The sequence below is a fragment of the Indicator indicator genome, chromosome 1 (assembly GCF_027791375.1).
Source record: "Indicator indicator isolate 239-I01 chromosome 1, UM_Iind_1.1, whole genome shotgun sequence".
Lineage (NCBI taxonomy): Eukaryota > Metazoa > Chordata > Aves > Piciformes > Indicatoridae > Indicator > Indicator indicator.
This window is the reverse complement of record NC_072010.1, coordinates 29,040,385-29,059,229: the sequence shown is the minus strand read 5'-3', so window position 1 is coordinate 29,059,229 and position 18,845 is coordinate 29,040,385. Positions and strand designations below refer to the sequence as shown.

Here is an 18,845-nt window from a genome sequence, read left to right as displayed (position 1 = left end):
AACTCTTAGAAAAGTCTCATTAAACTTTGGACTCCTCCTGAAGATCAAGATGGAAGTTCAACTTAAGCAGTGCAGACACTTCAGGATTTAGCATTCATGCCACGATACCATAGGTCCCACAGACACACACATGAAGATAGCAAGTGATGACTGAATTTGATACCTCATGTTTATTTTTAGGAGCTGCGACCTGTCCCACGGGTAAGCAAGGCACTGGGGACAGGCTTAAGGTTGACCAGAATTAATAAGGCAGGTTTTGCTGACTTCAACTCCTGTAACCACAAATAAAACACAAATGTTAGAGGTAAACCTTGCAAAACAGCATAGGTTACAATATTTGCATGCTTCACCTGGCCAGAAGAATAACTTCTTTCTGAGAGGCTTCTTTTTCTTTCACAGGCATCTACAAAGAATTAAGAAACTATACGCTGTGGGTTTTCCTGAGCACATCAAGTGATATGTTGATCCCAGACCTGCCGGTCTCAACATGGGGAGCAGAAATACAATGGATAGACCAGTTCTGAGGAGGTGACTGCTGGCCTAGAAGTCTGCAAATTATTGAGGATCTGAACTTTCAAGAAGAAGCAAGTTTATGAGTGGCTCATAAAGAGGTTTAGTCCTAGTACACCCTAAAATTAAAGCATAGAAAGTACTGTGTAAGATGATCATATGATTTTTGGAAAGCCTGACTCATTATTTCCTGAAGGTGGCATCCTGCAGGCATGTTCTTTTAATGGGAAAAAAAATAATAATCTATGTCATGTAATTTAAACTAATGCCATCTAATGTTGGCAGCAAAAAGAAAAGCTACTGTGTTTTGCAAGACCACAGCCAAGTGCAGTCAGGCATAAGCAGCTGTCTGGAAACCTCTTGCACAAACAGTAATGTCACTAGGGAGTGGCAACGTATTCGTAGGAAAACTTACACAGCTAAACATGAGCAAACACTATAAAACTGTTCTTACTAGCTGGTCTGCGTTTAGTAAGGGAGATTTGCTGAGATAGTAGACTTTCCCTGCCAGAAAGGCCAAGCAAGCTCTGTAGCAGGCTACCTTGTGAGCCCATGCAGGCTTCACGACTGGCAGCTTCTGAAGACCACTTTGACAGCGCAATCAGGGTGACATCCAGGCATTTTTAATGTAGGTATTTGGGTCAAAGTCAGCTCCTGTTTGTGGTAATGGGCGAGAAGCTACCATTTGGGACTGGTGGGCCACCCTCACAAACGTGGGTGGTGGCCTACTACTGCCTGCTCGGGGGCTGTGGGAGAGGCACCTCAGGTGGCTCGGGGAGGGAACGCCGGCGGGGGTGCCACCCTCTTCGCAGCGCTGGGGCATCGCTCCCGCCCTGACCGTGGCGTTGGCCATTGCCGACAGGGTGTGCTTTTGCTAGGGTCACTCTCCCTGCGGCCCCGGCCATTACCGACAGGGTGTGCTTTTGCTAGGGTCACTCTCCCTGCGGCCCCGGCCATTACCGACAGGGTGCGCTTTTGCTAGGGTCACTCTCCCTGCGGCCCCGGCCATTACCGACAGGGTGCGCTTTTGCTAGGGTCACTCTCCCTGCGGCCCCGGCCATTACCGACAGGGTGCGCTTTTGCTAGGGTCACTCTCCCTGCGGCCCCGGCCATTACCGACAGGGTGCGCTTTTGCTAGGGTCACTCTCCCTGCGGCCCCGGCCATTACCGACAGGGTGCGCTTTTGCTAGGGTCACTCTCCCTGCGGCCCCGGCCATTACCGACAGGGTGCGCTTTTGCTAGGGTCACTCTCCCTGCAGCCCCAGCCATTGCCGACAGGGTGCGCTTTTGCTAGGGTCACTCTCCCTGCGACCCCGGCCATTACCGACAGGGTGCGCTTTTGCTAGGGTCACTCTCCCTGCGGCCCCGGCCATTACCGACAGGGTGCGCTTTTGCTAGGGTCACTCTCCCTGCGCCCGGCCATTCCACAGGTGCGCTTTGCAGTCACTCTCCCTGACCCCCCATTACCGACAGGGTGCGCTTTTGCTAGGGTCACTCTCCCTGCGGCCCAGCCCATTACCGACAGGGTGCGCTTTTGCTAGGGTCACTCTCCCTGCGGCCCCGGCCATTACCGACAGGGTGCGCTTTTGCTAGGGTCACTCTCCCTGCAGCCCCGGCCATTACCGACAGGGTGCGCTTTTGCTAGGGTCACTCTCCCTGCGGCCTCTGCCCACTGCCGTGAGCCCCCGCAGCCCCGGGAGGGAGCCTTCCCCGGGCACTGCGGCGTTTGGAGCAGTGCGGCGATAGAGCCCGCAGCCAGGCCTGAAACGGCGGCCATGGACGGCAAGGGTTCGTCGGCTGCAGCGAGGCTTAATTTCACACACGCAACGGCATCTTCTTCTCCCCCGCGTCTTTTGCTTTGGATGGCCAGAAACAGAGGCGGATGGCCTGAAAAAAAAATCTCAACTGCCTCAAGTTTGTGAATCCTGAGTGATGCCTCTTGTACCAGCCAATGTGCAACACACAAGGTACAGTATGAAATGGCTCATCTACAGACTACCTAAAGCTTTTTTATGTAGTATTCTCTATTACATGGACACAGTCCAGAACAGGTTCCCTAGGAGAGCTCTGCTGAAGCATTTCTGCTCTCCTCTGCTGTGCTTCTCTTATAAAATGATTGTTTCACACCCAGTATCCAGCACAGAGCCCCAACATGACATGCCCATAATGCTTTCTGCAGCAGAAGTGTGTCTCCTTACCATAATCAGCAAATTTAGCCTTGCAGTAGAGTATACAGAAACCTTCTCTTTGAAGTAATTAAGGCAAAAGCTCAGCCTCAGGAGTTTTCAGATTAGTAACTGCATGAACTAAAGCCTCAAATATTTAGCGTGGCTAAATGTTGTCTGTAATATGCCCTTCAGCTGAGATCCTACTATGTAGCATTTCAGCTGTAGTCAGGAAGAAAAACTTTACACAGTATTCTCGTAGGGCAATTTGAACACTGCTATTTTGACTGAACATTTCTGCAAAGCTATTACCAACTCCAAATATGTTTAATAGCTAGACTTTTCGTTATTTGCAAGCGTTCCAGATGAAAAAGCTTGCTCTGCATTTTCATAGAATCACAGAATTGTCAGGGTTGGAAGGGACCCAAAGGATCATCCAGTTCCAACCCCCCTGCCATGATCAGGGACACCATCCACTAGATCAGGTTGTCCAGAGTCACATTCAGCCTGGCCTTAAAAAACATCTAGGGATGGAGCTTCCACCACCTTCCTGGGCAACCTGTTCCAGGGTCTTACCACCCTTATGGTGAAGAACTTCCTGACATCTAATCTAAATCACCCCTCCTCCAGCTTGGATCCATTCCTCTTAGTCCTATCACTATCCGACATCCTAAAAAGTCCCTCACCAGCTTTCTCGTAGGTACCCTACAGATACTGGAATGCCACAATAAGTCCTCCTCAGAGCCTTCTCTTCTCCAAATTGTACAATACCAACTCTCTCAGTCTGTCCTCATAGGAGAAGTGCTCTAGCCTTCTGATCATCCTTGTGGCCCTTCTCTGGATGCATTTTCCACACTCAGTTCTGTGACACAGAAAACATGCCTGCTCAGAATTTTTGACTGAAATAATTTTATTAATAACTACAACTATTAACAGCAATGATGTGGGTATCAACAGCTATAAATACTGGCAAGCTTAATTCCAGTTGTTGTAGGTAAATTCAAGTTTTCAGTCACTGTTTCAATATTATTTTCAGTTCTGACACCCAGTCTGGGTCATCTTCCTCAAAGTCCCTAAAAAGAAATTTCAAAATATTATTTTGCAAAGCAACATACAACTTTGTAAGTATTTCCCCCCTCCATATTACCCTACAACTAGGAGAAATTATGTTAGAAACGTCAACACAGTATTTCCTGTGCCATTGTGGTTAAGGAACCAATAGATGTTCTCTTTTGAATTTACCCAAGTAAGTTTTATCAAAAGCAAAACCAAATGCATATAGTAAGAGGCTGCAAACATGTTGGCATTACCAGCTTGCAGCTGAACTGCAGTAATACATGTCTAAGTACTTAATCTCCAAGTGCCACAAAAATAAGCGATGATCCTGAGAATCCAAGAAACTCCCCCCAAAGCATACATACATTTCCGAAACACAGTTATTTCTGCTCAGAATGTGTTGATGTACACTCTGCTCTTTCAAAACCAGAAGTGAGTCACTAACATAAATGGAAGGTAGAGGTAAAGCAGTTTCTAAGTATGTCTCAGTAAGTAGGTACTAAATTGAGTTTATTGTACTATGCATGAAAGAGTAGGAAGAATACAAAAACACAGTAAACATAACCAAGTGGTTTTGCCACTGGTTATCTGATTTCAAGGTCAGAATATAATGATGTTTCATGCATGATTTTGCACTTTACTGTGGATCTAATTTAATCTCATGCTTTCATATTTGCAAAGTCATCAGCAAATTATTAGCATATCTGCTGAAGAACAATCTGTTTAATTTCAACACCACCAATAACTAAATATAGCCAAGAAAACCTGTAAGACATCAAATACTACTAAACTTATTATATAAGAGGGATGAATTTTGATGCTGAGAAAAATACTGAGGTTTTTTTTCAGAGGAGTATCTTTGTGGAAAAAAAAATACAAGAATATTATTTGGACATACGTGTCATCTTCATCAGATCTAGGCTCAAGTCTCTCAGAATCTGTGACAATAGCTTCATGTTCACCATCTATTTCATCAGATGCTTCAGTTTCATCAGAAAGTGGACCTCTAAATACATTTTCAGAAGCTTGGAAAGTATAAAAATCAAAATGTCACCGAAGTATTTTATTTTAAAAAACAAAATTATTGAAAATATAAATACTATTATAGTCCTTCTAATTTGTCCCCACTTCTTAGCAGATTCTAGTACAAGCTGTTACTTACTTTAAGTGAGATTAATAACACAACTCAAGTGCAAAACAATTATTTATGACTGTGGCTGTGCATGTCTGTAAAATACAGTTATTTTAGCTGTGCCACCTTACCATCCTGTCTTCAAAACAAGGAACTACTGATTTAGTGGTTTTACGTGGTGGGCCTACAGCCCATTTACTGCACCTCCTGAACACATACAACAATCTGCTGAGCAAGATGGAAACTGGATGGCTCTGCAGTCACTGCATTTTTGTCACAACCTTACTCACCTACTGAGCTGCAAGTGAAAGCTCATCATAAGGAGATGCAGTGGAGTGAATTCTAAACATGGCTTCTTGTAATCTATGTTTCATTTGGTAAACTTAAGAAAAAAAAAAAAACAAAACACCAAAGCAGTCTGTTGTGACATGAAGTGCACAATCTTTATATATAGGGGATATGTATGTAAAAAACCCAATCAATGCCTTTATTAATAAATCTGTTTGCAAAAAATATTTTCCCACAAGATAGAGATTTACCTGGTTTATAAATGGTGTATGTTTTAAATGCTAAGCTGACATCTGCATTACTGAGAATGTTCATCACAGTCTGAGGAGTTTCTTTGGTCCAGTGCTTACGTGGCTTTTCACTGTAGTTTATTACACAGCCGCCTAGGTAATAAAACAATTAATACTACTTAGACAAAATTGCATCAGCAGTGTAGATTTTAAGGATCACATTCAAGACAGAAATACATAAAGAAAATAATCTGGATGTCTCCACCTGCACTGCTGACTTGTCAATATGCAGAGGTTGACACTATCTGCATTAAGAAAGAAAATTACAGTGGAGCCTTCTGCTATCAGGGAGTCAACCCAAGCTGGCTGAGCAGTGTGAGAAGTCAGACTCTCAAGAAGCTTATTTGGTGGCTCTATAAATCTCACAAAAATGGAGCCTGTGGACATTTTTATCCCTTTTAATAGCATAACACCTAAATACATGCATTCTTCTGTCCTCTTTCCTTGTCCTACATATGATGATCATGCAATGTACCTACCACAGCTTGGGAATTTTCTGACTACTCGTATCTTGATTATTTATTTCAATAGCATCTATTCACATTTACTTAGCATATATATCCATGATCACATGGAATAATTATTATAACACTCACATACAGTGTGGGACATTTTAAAATGGGACCAATTTTCAGAAGAAACCTTGTGTTAAGTGTTCTAATTAAAAGCTTTTGAAGTGGAAGAAGAATCTCTCCCTCACATCATTAATAGTTCTTGACATTGTATTATCTGTGGGTTAAATGACAGCAGAAGTAGAGGTAGGCAAGTTATATGCACCCAACAGTATGTTGTACTTGAAAGTCAGGCAGCTGCATTTTGCATCAGATGAATTCTCCAGTGTTACTGTGACAAATGGTGTATTAAGAGGATAGATAGTAGGATAATTTCTTAGAGACTATTGTAATTTTAGGGTTTCTAATGCTATCTGTAGCTGTAATGGTTTAGCACAAGGGCTAAACTCCCCCAACTCTTCTCACTCCCCCTCTTGTCTCCTCTCTCCTTACCAGGAGATAAGAAAGGGAGGGAAAAAAAAAGGCAGATGGAGAGGGTTAGGTTGATTTACACAGAGTATTTTACTCCTCTGCTACAAAGATATCAGATGACATCAGTAGGAAAAGGGAAAGGAATACCCATCCAAATCCCCTAGCAGGCAAAAACAGAGCTGCCCACTCAAGGACTGTAGTGTACAGCCATAAATTCTCTGACAGTGGGGAATATGTGCTCCAAACCACTACAGTGGCTTTTATCACTCTTGTGTAACAGTCCTCCTGTCACACAAGACCACTAAAAAATTCTTGTCAGCACAATGGAATTTTTAAATGTTTGCTAATAAAATATTTTAAAACTATTTTTACATCATTTTAAATACACCCTGTAAAACTTTGGCTTTTAAAAACTGTACAGAACAAATTAAACCCACGTTTATTTATATCTTACTTTTAGTCTCTTCAGATGTAAAACTGGAAGAAAGCAAGGGTGCATTTTCCAGGACATCCACTACAGTACTGGATATCCCCTTTTCCCATTGTTTCCGATGGGGAGGTGACGAATCAGCGGTTCCTGGGAGGACATGAGACATTTCTACTGTAATTGCAACAACAATAAAGGATGATCATCAGTATCTAACTTAAAACTAGTTTGTATGGACAGAGAATCAAGTGTGCAGCACTTCACTAACAGTGATGTTTGATTCTGTGGCTAAAAGCCTGAACTTGGTGAAGAGTTCCCCAAACATTTACTCAATACTAAGTCTTTCAGTAACTTTTTAACACTTGGGTCAAGATTTTTTTTAAAATCTCAAGTGAGCAGTAAGAATCGATACAACTGCATAAGTAACAGGCAGTAGCATGGTTTTCTATAGGTGCAGACTTGTATGCTCTACATCTTTAAATGGCTGGATCACTGACATTTAGATATCACTGCACAGTTATCAAAACTGCAGAACTTACCTTCTTCATCAGATTTCTTTTGTTCCTTTGTGCTTTCACTCAAATCCTTAGTAATGTTTTTCCTTTCTAAGGGGCTATGCTTGCTTTCATCTTTACTTTGCTTTAAAATAATAAAGACTGTATTAATCATTACCCTTGTTGTCTTGAGAAAAACAAAGCAGTAATATTAACATGGCATTCGTTACATTAGTGTTGCAAAAAGATCTGAAGACTAAACCTCTGACACCATGAAGCCACTTACAACTGCACTGTATCCCTCATTGAACTTCGTGCCCTTTCTTCACAGACAATCTCAGTTTTTGAAGCTAAGCACGTGTGTAGTTACTTCATGCAATTTGTAGGTTTGATTTTTTTACACTTAGTAACAATATAAAGGTAAGTAAACCATATTCCCAGGGAAAAAAAGATGCACCCAAGTATTAAGCTTCTCAGACTGATAGGACTATTAAAAGAAAGAAAGGGAAAAAAAAACCAAACTGTTTGCAACATGTGTTAAAGTATACTCAGTATGGCCAAGCCAGGCTGTGCTATGGTGTATCCATAGGTGACTTATTTGACACCTGTGATTTAATTCTCCTCACCTGGAATCTCACATAGGCCCTAAAACCTGGGGAGAATTACGTCCAGACTTGACTGTTTCCACAGCAGCCTGTTCAAAATTTGTTTCTAAAACAAAGAAAAAGCATCCATTTTTGCAGTATCCCCAAACTTAGAAGAACAGGAGAAGAGGTTTTTGTTTTGAGTTTTATTTAACGGAGCAATAAGGAAATCTACTTGAAACTAAACTAAACGTGGGAAGCATCAAAAGTTACAGCAGTGGGAAATGCAGAGGGAAATTTGAACACATATGAGAGCTGGCCTAGTAAGCTGATCTATGGTTTGGCATACTAATTTTCCATATGAACTTCTCTATAATGAAGAACGTTCTACATTACTGAAATACAAATATTTCATTTATATTTGAATACTTACCCTATTTTCATTCTCCTTGTTTGAGCTTCCACCAGCCACTACATTACCTGGTAGATTAAGGAACAGGTTTAAGAGTAAATACCTTTAGTAAACATTTGTGGCAAAGAGCTATTCCAGAGGTCTGACAGCAACATCACTGAGCTAAGCAATGAAAATTATGTGAACGCTTCTTCACACTTCTGTCAATGTGGCACATTCTCAACAGGGAGTCCCTCTGCTATTCAGTTCCAAATGTGTACAAATGTTAGCATAGCTAAATTTATGCAAAAGAAGAAAATCCAACATTCCCACTAGAAATTAAATAATAAAAAATAACTTGCTTCACCAGATTCTGGGAAAGAAAACACTGTCATATTTAAAATGTAACAGCTAGAAGTTTTGTTAATTTTAAAAATGAAAGGTTTAATTCTAGCACAAGTCTCAAGAGTCACAATGTATGTATTGTAGATCTGCACTGCTACTTCTTATGCCAGAATATAATTTATACACTTCAAGCATTTTTCCATACAAGTTCAGTAATATTCGATTTTGAAATAATTCGATTTGAACATGTAATAGTACTGGTTTATAGCTGTATTTAAGACCTTACAATTCCTAATCATTCTGTCATTCCTTACATCAAGAAAAATGTTGCTGACTTACTCTTTGGTCTTGCTGCACTGCTTTCATGTGTCTTGGTTTCCTTCAGTACCTGCTCAAACTCACTCATCATCTGGAATGAGTATGAAGAGATGCAAGTACTGTACCATTTTAACCTTTCTCAAATTATTGTAAACGTTATGTATTAAAAATAGACTTAATATACAAAAACAGTGGTAGAGCTGACAGCTAACAATTTCTAATTTTAGTACCATCATGCTGATATTCTACTTTTAAACAGAAATCCTTCTAAAAACTCAGTTTCCTGAGATGTCTACAACTGTATTTATAGCTTTTAGAGGAGGACTTACACAACACTACACTTCATATTGTTACATGCTTAACAACTACAACATAAGCTGACCTAGCATTTAAAAAGTAAATGCTATTGTTTAAATCTAGAGACAAAGAGTATAATGTACCTCAGAAGGCAAACAATTTTTTATAAGTTTGGTTAAGCAGCCTCTTGCAAGAATAGTACTGGCTGATGGACGACTCTTGGGATTTCTCTTAAACATCTGTTTTACTAGGTAGTGAAGTTCATAGGAATAGTGAGATGGTAGTGGATTGTAGGATCCTTTGCATATCTTAAGGATGAGATGTTTCCAGCTGCTGGCTTGAAACTGCATTAAAATAAATAAATATTAGGGCATGGATGTTAGGCATGAGGTAAAAAGAAGATGACATAATTTAAGAGCAACTTTAAACATTTATTATATATTTTATAAAAATCCATGTATGTGTCTATGCATGCTCCCAATTGGCATATTGATTTGGCTCCAAATTTGATGGTTTCAGAGCTCTAATTCAGAGGTATGGAGTAATGACCCTGAATTAACAGATCAGTAACTTTTACATTTTGTAGGGTTATTTATGTAGGTATTTATTTATATTAACAATGACAGACATGTAATTTGCAGAGAATGAAAACATCATGGTTTGCATAAAATGAGATTTTAATAGACACTGCAAACAATAATCTGTACAACTGTAAATCAAGTGGGAGTTACTCTTGTAAATTTAGGATTGTTCAAATTTTATTTTTATAGGTATATAGCATTGAAAATTTTGTATCATCTTAGTTCCTTCATATACTTGAGATCAGAATCAAACTGCAGGAGTGAACCTGCAAGCAAGGAAAGATGCAGACTTCTATTAAAAAAAATTTAAATCATCAAAAGTAGCTTATTGTGATGGTTTGAAACTGTCTTTTTAATTCTTTTTTCCCTGCAAAGTTCAAACAGAGAAAGTGAAAGAGTGTAAATAAGTCACTATTGGGTGTAAGAAAGCAAAATACTGATTGTTCTAAACACTTCCATTGGATAGATAGAAATGTTTAAGAACTATTACTCAAAACAAAGTGGGGCACTCTGCATTCTGCAGGCAGGGCAGTTGCTGGGCTGTCTGACTGCTGTTTCTTCTTCTCTTCTGGCTGAAGATAACACACTGACCTTGGCAGCTAAGTTAACAACTTTCTGCTTTAGCTAACTCTGCTTTCTGTCCAGGGGGGACTGGGGGGAAGCTCCTGGGAGAGAGGCCCCTTTGGGAAGGGTCCCTTTTGGGGGGAAGCAAAGGGAGATTGGTTGTGCTTTTCTGTTGATTGTATATATTTGTAAATGTTGTGAATTTTGTATATTTGTACATATTCATTGCATTTCATTGTAGATTGTAGATTCTGCTTTGTAAATACAGCTTTCATTTGCTTTCAGACTGGGCTAGCCTGGTTAGTGTCAGTGGGGGGGGAATTTCAGCTCACACTGACACGCTTATCAAAGCACAAGTATGCTCTTGCAAATATATTTGAAATGGCTGACTGTTAACCAGTCTTCCATTGGGAATTACTGCTTCTAAGTGCAAATCACTGGACAACTGCAATATCAGCAAGGACAATTATAACCACAGATGGCAACAGCCTGAGCAAAAATAGCTCAGAACTTCCATCTCCATGGGGAGTTTTCTTACTGTACACCCCACTGGCTGGGTTGCAGAATGCCAAGTATCCACAGCGTGCACCTCTGATAAGATTATGCAAGAACGTATATGACCACCACATGAAAAGAGGTACATAACATTTCATTGCTGCTAAAGAGGGAAGGATACTCCACTACTTAAGTGTCTCAGCTCTAAGCACTGCCTGAATAGCTGTGACAGTACCAAAGCCTTGCCACAGATGCACTTAGGCTAATGCACTCCTATGCACAGACTCCTTTATCATCCAGTCACATACAGTATAAACGTCTAAACTCTTGTACTGCTGGCAGGTGCAGAGGTAGAGAATCTTTTGCTGATAATGCAGGTTTTCAAGGTATAGTATTAGCTCAATTAAAGGAAACTCTTGCTTACAAAAAGCTAAGACAAAAGGACCTTAAATTAGGACAATCGAATATTCTTGCAAAACAAGCATAACCTGTGTTAGCTATTTTAGTTAACATGTTTCAGAGTTAACCAGTAAGAAGCGTAGCACCAAAGTTGTAAAAGACAGTGTTCCAGAAATAAGAGAGACAGAACCATCCACAAAGGTTCCCAACAGGAGGATAGTTCTTGAACTTTGAAGAATAAGGTGGACCACAGATGCAAGGTACAAAACCGCTTATCACTTACTGTATTTTGCTGTACTTGCATACGGTATATGCTCTTTAGCAAAGAGTTTTTGCCTACATCTTTAGTGATCATCTTGACTTTGTAAAATGTTCATTGCAACTTCCCTGCAGATATCTGGAACCAGACCGCTACTTGCTGAACTCCTTAGTATGCTCCAAATCACCTCACTGATACTGAAGAATATGAACCATGAAAGAAAAACTTTTTTTTTTCTTCTAACAGCTTAAAAAATCATTACACAGAAGGGTCCAATACGTACAAGAGTTGGTGAAAAAACAGAAGGCATGTAATGGTGAAGGGGTGGGAAGAGTGGAGCAGTGCTTTCCTCTTCCAGAAGCAGCAGCAAACACATTAGTCAAATAAATAATTGGCTGTGAATCTTTCAAAGTATAGCTAACTGCTCATTCCATTTAAGGATTTCCAAAACTTTCCTCATAGCAATCAAGCTATACTTACTGGATGTCTAAGAGTGCACAGCTCATACAGAATACATCCCAGAGACCATATATCACTGTAGGTATAGAGAAAGATGAGAAATTTTGAGCCAAAAATTACAATTTGACGTCCTGCCAAGAAAAAGTGAAATTCATTATGTGTATATAACTGAATTTAGAAATAAATGTACATAACCATAGAAGACAAATCTCCTTCTCCAGAGACTTTCAAGACCCATCTGGATGCATTAATGTGTGACCTGCGCTAGATTCTGTGGTCCTGCTCTGTCAGGGGAGTTGGACTCAATGACCTCTGGAGGTCCCTTCCAACCCCTAACATTCTGTGATCCTGTGAAATACAAGTTTTACCTCTTCAGTGGAAATGGTCTTTCTTATTTTTACCTACTCTGATGTAAAACCGGACGACTGTCATAGAGTTGTAGTTGGCTTTTTATTTCCAGAATGTCTCCTAAGCAATTAGCTGTAGTATTTATCCTTCCACACTTCAAAGCCTTTGTATTTCACAGCCTTTAACCCAAGATGGCAGACACACAATCCTAATTCTGAGAACTGGAATTCTGGTCTTGCCAGTAAGAATTATCCTACTGAGAAAAAACCAATAATATTCTGCTCAAAGTGAGTACTACCACCTGCACAAGAAGCAACTGATGCCTTTCCCAGAACAGAAGCTAAAAAAAACTTAAGCAGTAGAAGGTTTCTTCCCTTCTACGGAAAATGTCACTTGATACAGGTATAAATAGTCATAAAAGAGATCTAGTGGAGGGAATATAAAATAGTTTAGCATTTTAGAGTACAGCTGTAAACACCATACTATCAGGATGCTCTCGGAAGTTCTTGCATAACAACTAGATTAACTAGGTTTTGTAAATTTAAGTCATCAGTTCTGTAGTCATTATCCCTACATTATCAGTTAAGGCAAGAGGAGATGAAAAAATAAGACCAGACAAAAGACACAAACACATACATATGCATGTACACATACATGTGTGTATGTTTGTATGTATATATTTACCCTCCTAAATGCACAGAGAGGTCTGCACACCAGTTTTCAAACTTTAAAGATATTGTACACTCAGTTACCTAAGTAAAGAGGAATTTAGACCTTTTCATCCCAAGCAAACTGCAATTAACTCTTTCTAAATATTCTCAGCTCAGTATCTTCTCCAATCAAAAGATGGGTAGCCATAACACCACATTGAGATGACAATAAAAAGACACACAACTGTCAGGCATCATTTGTGACTACTGAAAATACCTTTTGTTGTTGTATGGCATGCTTTCCCAGATCTCTGGAGGTACATAATAAGGAGTTCCCACATATGTGCAAGCATATGACGCTGGACTATTGAAATGACAAAGAAAAATTGCCAGGTGAAAAATAATTATTTATGAGCTCTATTGATCTATCATACTATTGATCAATGGTAAAATAAAACTCTACACCACTGAGATGAGTGTAAACATCCACATACTGTGCCAGAAGACGTGCAGATCCAAAATCTCCCAATTTGACTTTCCCATTTTGAGTGAGGAAGACGTTCTGCATTTCAAGAGAAGGACAGATTTACATATTTAAATATTCTTCAAGGAAACACTTCTGTAGTAGGTATACAGAAAAAACACAGTGACAATGACTTCTGATATTTTATCTTTATATTTCCTTTTATTCGCTTATCCTAATACTTCTACCAAAAAAAGTTAAGAACTATGTTGTGTTTAAATGGAGATGGAAAGGTTTTATGAGCCTTAAACCCCGGCATCAGCATCTGAGAAAGAAGCAGAGCATAGAAAATGCTTTAATCTCTATGCTGTACTCACATGCTAAGGTCACACTTTTCACTGAATTTCTATCTGACTTTCTGCTAGGAAAAATTGAAAGGAAAAATGAAAGGCAAGATATTTACAAATGGCATACTCCATACACTCCATGAAGTCTCTCAAGCAATAAACACTATCAGCAGTGTGGATATGAAATGTATAGCTATACTTAAATAATGTTTACACCCATGGTCTGACATTAACCCATAGACTCATCAATTTCATTTACCTAATATTCTCAAACCTAAAGGATGCTACATGCTACACAGCATGTAGCAGTAACAGGAAATTATGAGAGAGGGAGTTAAACTTTTACATGCAGAAGACAGTTTAATAATGGCAACAAAACTTGCTATCTTCACCTTGGATTTGATATCCCTGTGCAACACACGTTTATCATGAATGTGCTTCACACCTAGGCACATCTGCACAAACCAGTGAAGGATCTGAAAAGAGTAACTAAGAGTTACAAGAATAGCTCAATGCTATATGCAATTAATTCTTTACTAATTGATTTTTTAAAATTGAGAAAAAAAAATTTAAAAGTACTCAGAATATTTGGCAGTTTAACTCTAGCATAATGGCCTCTAGTCAGCGTGAAAGACTGAATTCTTTACAATAAAGTGTCTTCTAACACAGCAGAAGGACTGTTTGCTACCTGTGTCTAGAAAGTATTAATAATATTTAAAAATAATGAAGCTAAGGAATCAGTATATGGCACTTTATAAGCATGCCAATTACAATTTGGAAGTAAATTATCAAGAAAACCCCAAACAACCAAAAAACAACAGAAAACTACACTGAAATGACATACTGATTCTAAAACAAAATGTGTTCTTTTTAAAAGTACAAAGTAAAGTTCTTAGAGATGCTTGGCCAATCTAAATATTAGATTAAGTGAGGATTATGGTCTTTTAACTAAATTGATGCTTCAAACTGTGACAGGAAGTAGTTTTCAGTCAGTCACTGCAATGTCACTTTGAATCTTCTTCTAAAGTAATTTTATAGCCTCTGCCTCCTTAATTACCTAAACAATTAATTGCTACACAACATGCAGGCATTTAGACTCCCAGCTAGTTTCATTTATCATACCAGGATGTTTTATTTACTCTTCATTTGCAGTACCACTTACTGTGCTTTCAATTCTGACGACTGAAGTTTGTGTTAAACTCCTAATTAATTGCATAAATATATGCATGCAAACCCGACCATATTTTTCATCTTGCTTGCACATTTCACAGATGTAGACAGCAATTCCTTGTTCCTTTCAGTTCAGTTTTCATATTCTTCAGGAAATTATCAAAGAAATAATGCTTACTTTCTATCTATAAATGACTTTGTTTCATTTGAGATACTTTAACGTGCTTGTATATCTATAATTCCCTGCAGTATATCTATAACTTGTTTTATGTGATGTAGGGTGCTTCAGCTTTCATGAAAAAGGATTCCTAGGTTCTTAGTTCAAAACAATGTCTTTTCTTACCGTGTCTTCAGGGAATAACTTTCCTCTTTGATGTTTAATCTTTTGCATTAGATCTCCATCATCACAATATTCCATCACTATATAGAGATGTCCATCAGCTAAATTGTAGGTAATTGAAAAAATAATTAGTAATTTTCATAGCAGGCTAAGTGTAGTTTTGTTACTATAAAGCTCTGACTACATGCTATGTGGTCTGTATTAGAATAAACATATTTTGTTTACAACATGTTATAAACAAACACAAACAGTAATCTTGATCCTTCAGGAGTATGCAGTTTGAAACAAAACAAAGATATTCTAAGTATACATATTTACCTTCAAACGATTCTTTATAGGCAACAATATTTGGATGTTTCATTTTAGCCAAAAGAACTGCTTCCTTCCTAGAGTTCTCCACATCAGATGAAGCCTGAAAATGTAAGTACTCTTATATAAATGCCATAGTAACAGATTTGCATATACATACATGATGCACCTAATTTTCCAAAAAGAAAATATTTTTATGAATTGTTCCCCAGTTGTTTTAAAAATTAAGAAACTTGAAAAACCCCATCATTTTGTAATTAATGGTTTATTAACTGAAGACTTCTTTGATTTTCCGAGTTGTTTTTTAATTGTAGAGGATATTTTTCTACTTTGGTTAGTAATTCTTTCAATTTTAATAATGCAGAACTATGTACAAAGCAGCACGCACTGACTTTAGACTGGATATTAGGAAAAAAAATTTCATGGAAAGAGTGGTCAGGCATTAGAATGGACTGCCCAGGGAGGTGGCCGAGTTGCCAACCCTGGACACGTTTAAAGGTTGTTTGGATGTAGTGCTTGGGGATATGGTTTAGGGGTGAACCTTGTAGAGTAAGGTTATGGGTTGGACTTGGCGATCCTGAATTTTCCAACCTGAATGTTTCTGTGAATCTGTGACTTTGGAAGAGCTACACTACATGAAGGCAGTATAAAGCCAAGCGCCCAGGTATTAACTAAGCTTCAGCCTCAGTAAAGCCTGTGCCTCCCATTTTGTCCTTTTTTTTTTTTTTTTTTTGTCAGCTAAGCATAGAGAAAGTAACATAAATGGCATTACCAGCAATAGTATTGCAGTGAAATCAATGTGAATCCAGCCAAGGGCATCAGGGGAACAGTGGTTTCATTCTAAGTGTTTTCCTATGTGCTAGGCTTCCCAAAATCTAACTACACACCCTCTGAAATGGATCAGATTTTGCTACTATATTATCATCACCTTAGACATAGCTGCAGAAAAGCCATACCATGTAGCTGTCTAATTCACAAAACTCTCTGCAACAAAGTGCTCAGCATTTCAAAAGTATAGAATCAGAATCATTAAGGTTGAAAAAGACCTTTAAGATCATTGACTTCAACCTTAATCCAACCACCACGGCCACTAAACTGTATCCTGAAGCACCACATCTGCACGCTTCTTGGACACCTCCAGGTATGGTGGACTCCACCACCTCCCTGGGCAGCCTGTTCCAACACCTCACCACTCTTTCAGTCAATACATTTTTCCTAATATTCAATCTAAACCTCCCCTGTCACAAGTTAAACCCATTTCCTCTCATCCTATCACTAGTTACTTGGAAGAAGAGACCAACACCAGCCTCACTACAGCATTCTTTCATATAGTTGTAGTGAGCAAGCAGTAAGATCTCCCCTTAGCCTTCTCATCTTCAGACTAAACAACCCCAGGTCTCTCAGATGCTCTTCTTATGACATGCCCTCCAAACCCCTCACCAGCTTTGCTGCTCTTCTCTGGACACCCACCAGAACCTCAATGTCTTTCTTATACTGTGGCGTCCAGAATTGAACAAAGTGAATTATGATTGAAAATAGCAGTGGCTGAGGTGATGTACATGTCATGCTTACCATAGGAAGTCTTATTTCCTTCATTGCATACTTCTGCTCACTGATTCTGTGATGAACTAGGAGAGCTCTGCCGAAGGATCCCTCTCCTAGTACTTCCAACACTTTGTATTGTTCCATTCTTTATGATCCTAAGTCCAACACTTCACTTTAAACACTCCCTTTCACAGGCTTATCTTCTAAACTTTGTAATGAAATTTTAAAAACATTTGTTGTTAATCTGCATGAGAAAAAAAAAAGAACACACCCCAACATAACAAGAACAGGTGGATACCTACAACTGTTCAGCACTACAATAAACATAATTCCAACTGGTACTGTGATTTTGCTGAAAATGAGGCCTTCAGAAAGTTCAGCTTAAAGTATCATACATCTCTGCATTTTATAATTTTTAATAGTATAGCATCTTTTTGTTACTTGCAGTTCTTGAGGTGGTTTCATAACAGTAAACAAAACTCAAAGGCACACTAACAACCTTCAAGCTTCCAGTGTCAATTTTCACCTAAAACAAAAAAAAGCAAGATCAAACTGGGAAAAGTTATTGGTGTTCATGCACAAAGACCTCAATGACTGGCAGGAAATAGAAATAGTAATAGACATAAAGGTATTTCAGTTGGAAGGGACCTACAACTGCCAGACTGCTGACCAAAAGTTAAAGCATGTTGTCATGGCCATTGTCCAAATGTCTCTTAAAACTGAGAGGCTTGGGGCATTAATCACCTCTCTAGGATGCCTGTTCCAGTGCTTGACCACCCTATGCTGTAAAGCAACGTTTCCAATGAGAAGTCTGAACCCTTCCTGACACAGCTTCGAACCATTTCCATCCATGAAACCTATCACTGCATTTACAGACAACAGGTTTTCCTCAAAACGTTGGTAGTTATCCTCGATTCAAACATCACTTCATATATACAACTGTGCGCACACCGTGTTTTAATAGGCTAATGAGTTGGGTTTAGAAGATGAGTAATGGCTTGTTTCTGAAAGGATACAATGTGTACCCACTTTATCCAGAGATTGAAAAATAAACACTCCGCAGGCACCTAAGCGATGACAAAAGGACGTTTTTCAGGGGCAGAGGCACACTCGGTATGTGTGTGACGTTAGTAGTTACACCTGGTAGCTACGGCTTCCTAATGCTGCAAGGATGCCAAAGGACGCCCCGAGCCCCTGAGACCTCGCCATGCGATACTCACCCCACAGGCCGCGCAAAATGCCGAAGCCTCCGCTGGCGCCTGAGAAAAGGCCCTAGGGCACGCCCCCATTAGCTCCAGTCAGGCTGGGTAGCACTGCCACCCTCCCCACGCCATGCTGGGCTGTGGGCGGAGGGTCGTGAAGGCGGACGTCGCCCCGCCCGCGCCCCGGATCCCTGCCCCGCCTAGTCTCTGAGGCAGGGCCCAGCGCGGGTGTGGCGTCGCGGCCGGTAGTGGTGTGTTGCGCCTTTGTTCCTCAGAACAAGCCAACGTGGCTCATACTCGATATTTGTTAACAACAAACAGCACCCTCACACGTCTCAGTAGGGGGTCTGTTAATACCTCAAGACTCCCCTAAAGTCTCTAGATTGCACAAACCCCAGGGTCCAAAGTCCTCTCGTGTTTCACAATCGGTTTTT

At 39.7% G+C, this 18,845-nt stretch overlaps 1 protein-coding gene across 1 annotated transcript; it reads right to left on the bottom strand.

Moving 5' to 3' along the window:
* Positions 1-3,687: 3,687 nt before the first annotated feature.
* LOC128970446 (serine/threonine-protein kinase Nek3-like) lies at positions 3,688-17,353 on the bottom strand. Its single transcript, XM_054385633.1, has 15 exons — positions 17,237-17,353; positions 15,674-15,767; positions 15,359-15,456; positions 14,238-14,321; positions 13,530-13,597; positions 13,313-13,399; positions 12,059-12,113; positions 9,424-9,624; positions 9,005-9,074; positions 8,363-8,409; positions 7,391-7,490; positions 6,879-7,025; positions 5,403-5,534; positions 4,630-4,756; positions 3,688-3,748 (listed from the first exon to the last, which is right to left on the bottom strand). Exons 1-15 carry the CDS (start codon positions 17,351-17,353, stop codon positions 3,688-3,690), a joined length of 1,488 nt encoding a protein of 495 aa, XP_054241608.1.
* Between the last annotated feature and the right edge of the window lie 1,492 nt (positions 17,354-18,845).

Bases quoted from the DNA above. Each gene is read 5' to 3' on its own strand.
- LOC128970446 (XM_054385633.1), bottom strand. From the start codon at position 17,353: ATGGAACAATACAAAGTGTTGGAAGTACTAGGAGAGGGATCCTTCGGC. The intron at 15,768-17,236 runs GTAAGCATGACA...TTACATTTTCAG, and splicing joins AGGAAATAAGACTTCCTATG to GCTTCATCTGATGTGGAGAA. The intron at 7,026-7,390 runs GTAAGTTCTGCA...TTGCAATTACAG, and splicing joins AAAGAAATCTGATGAAGAAG to TAGAAATGTCTCATGTCCTC.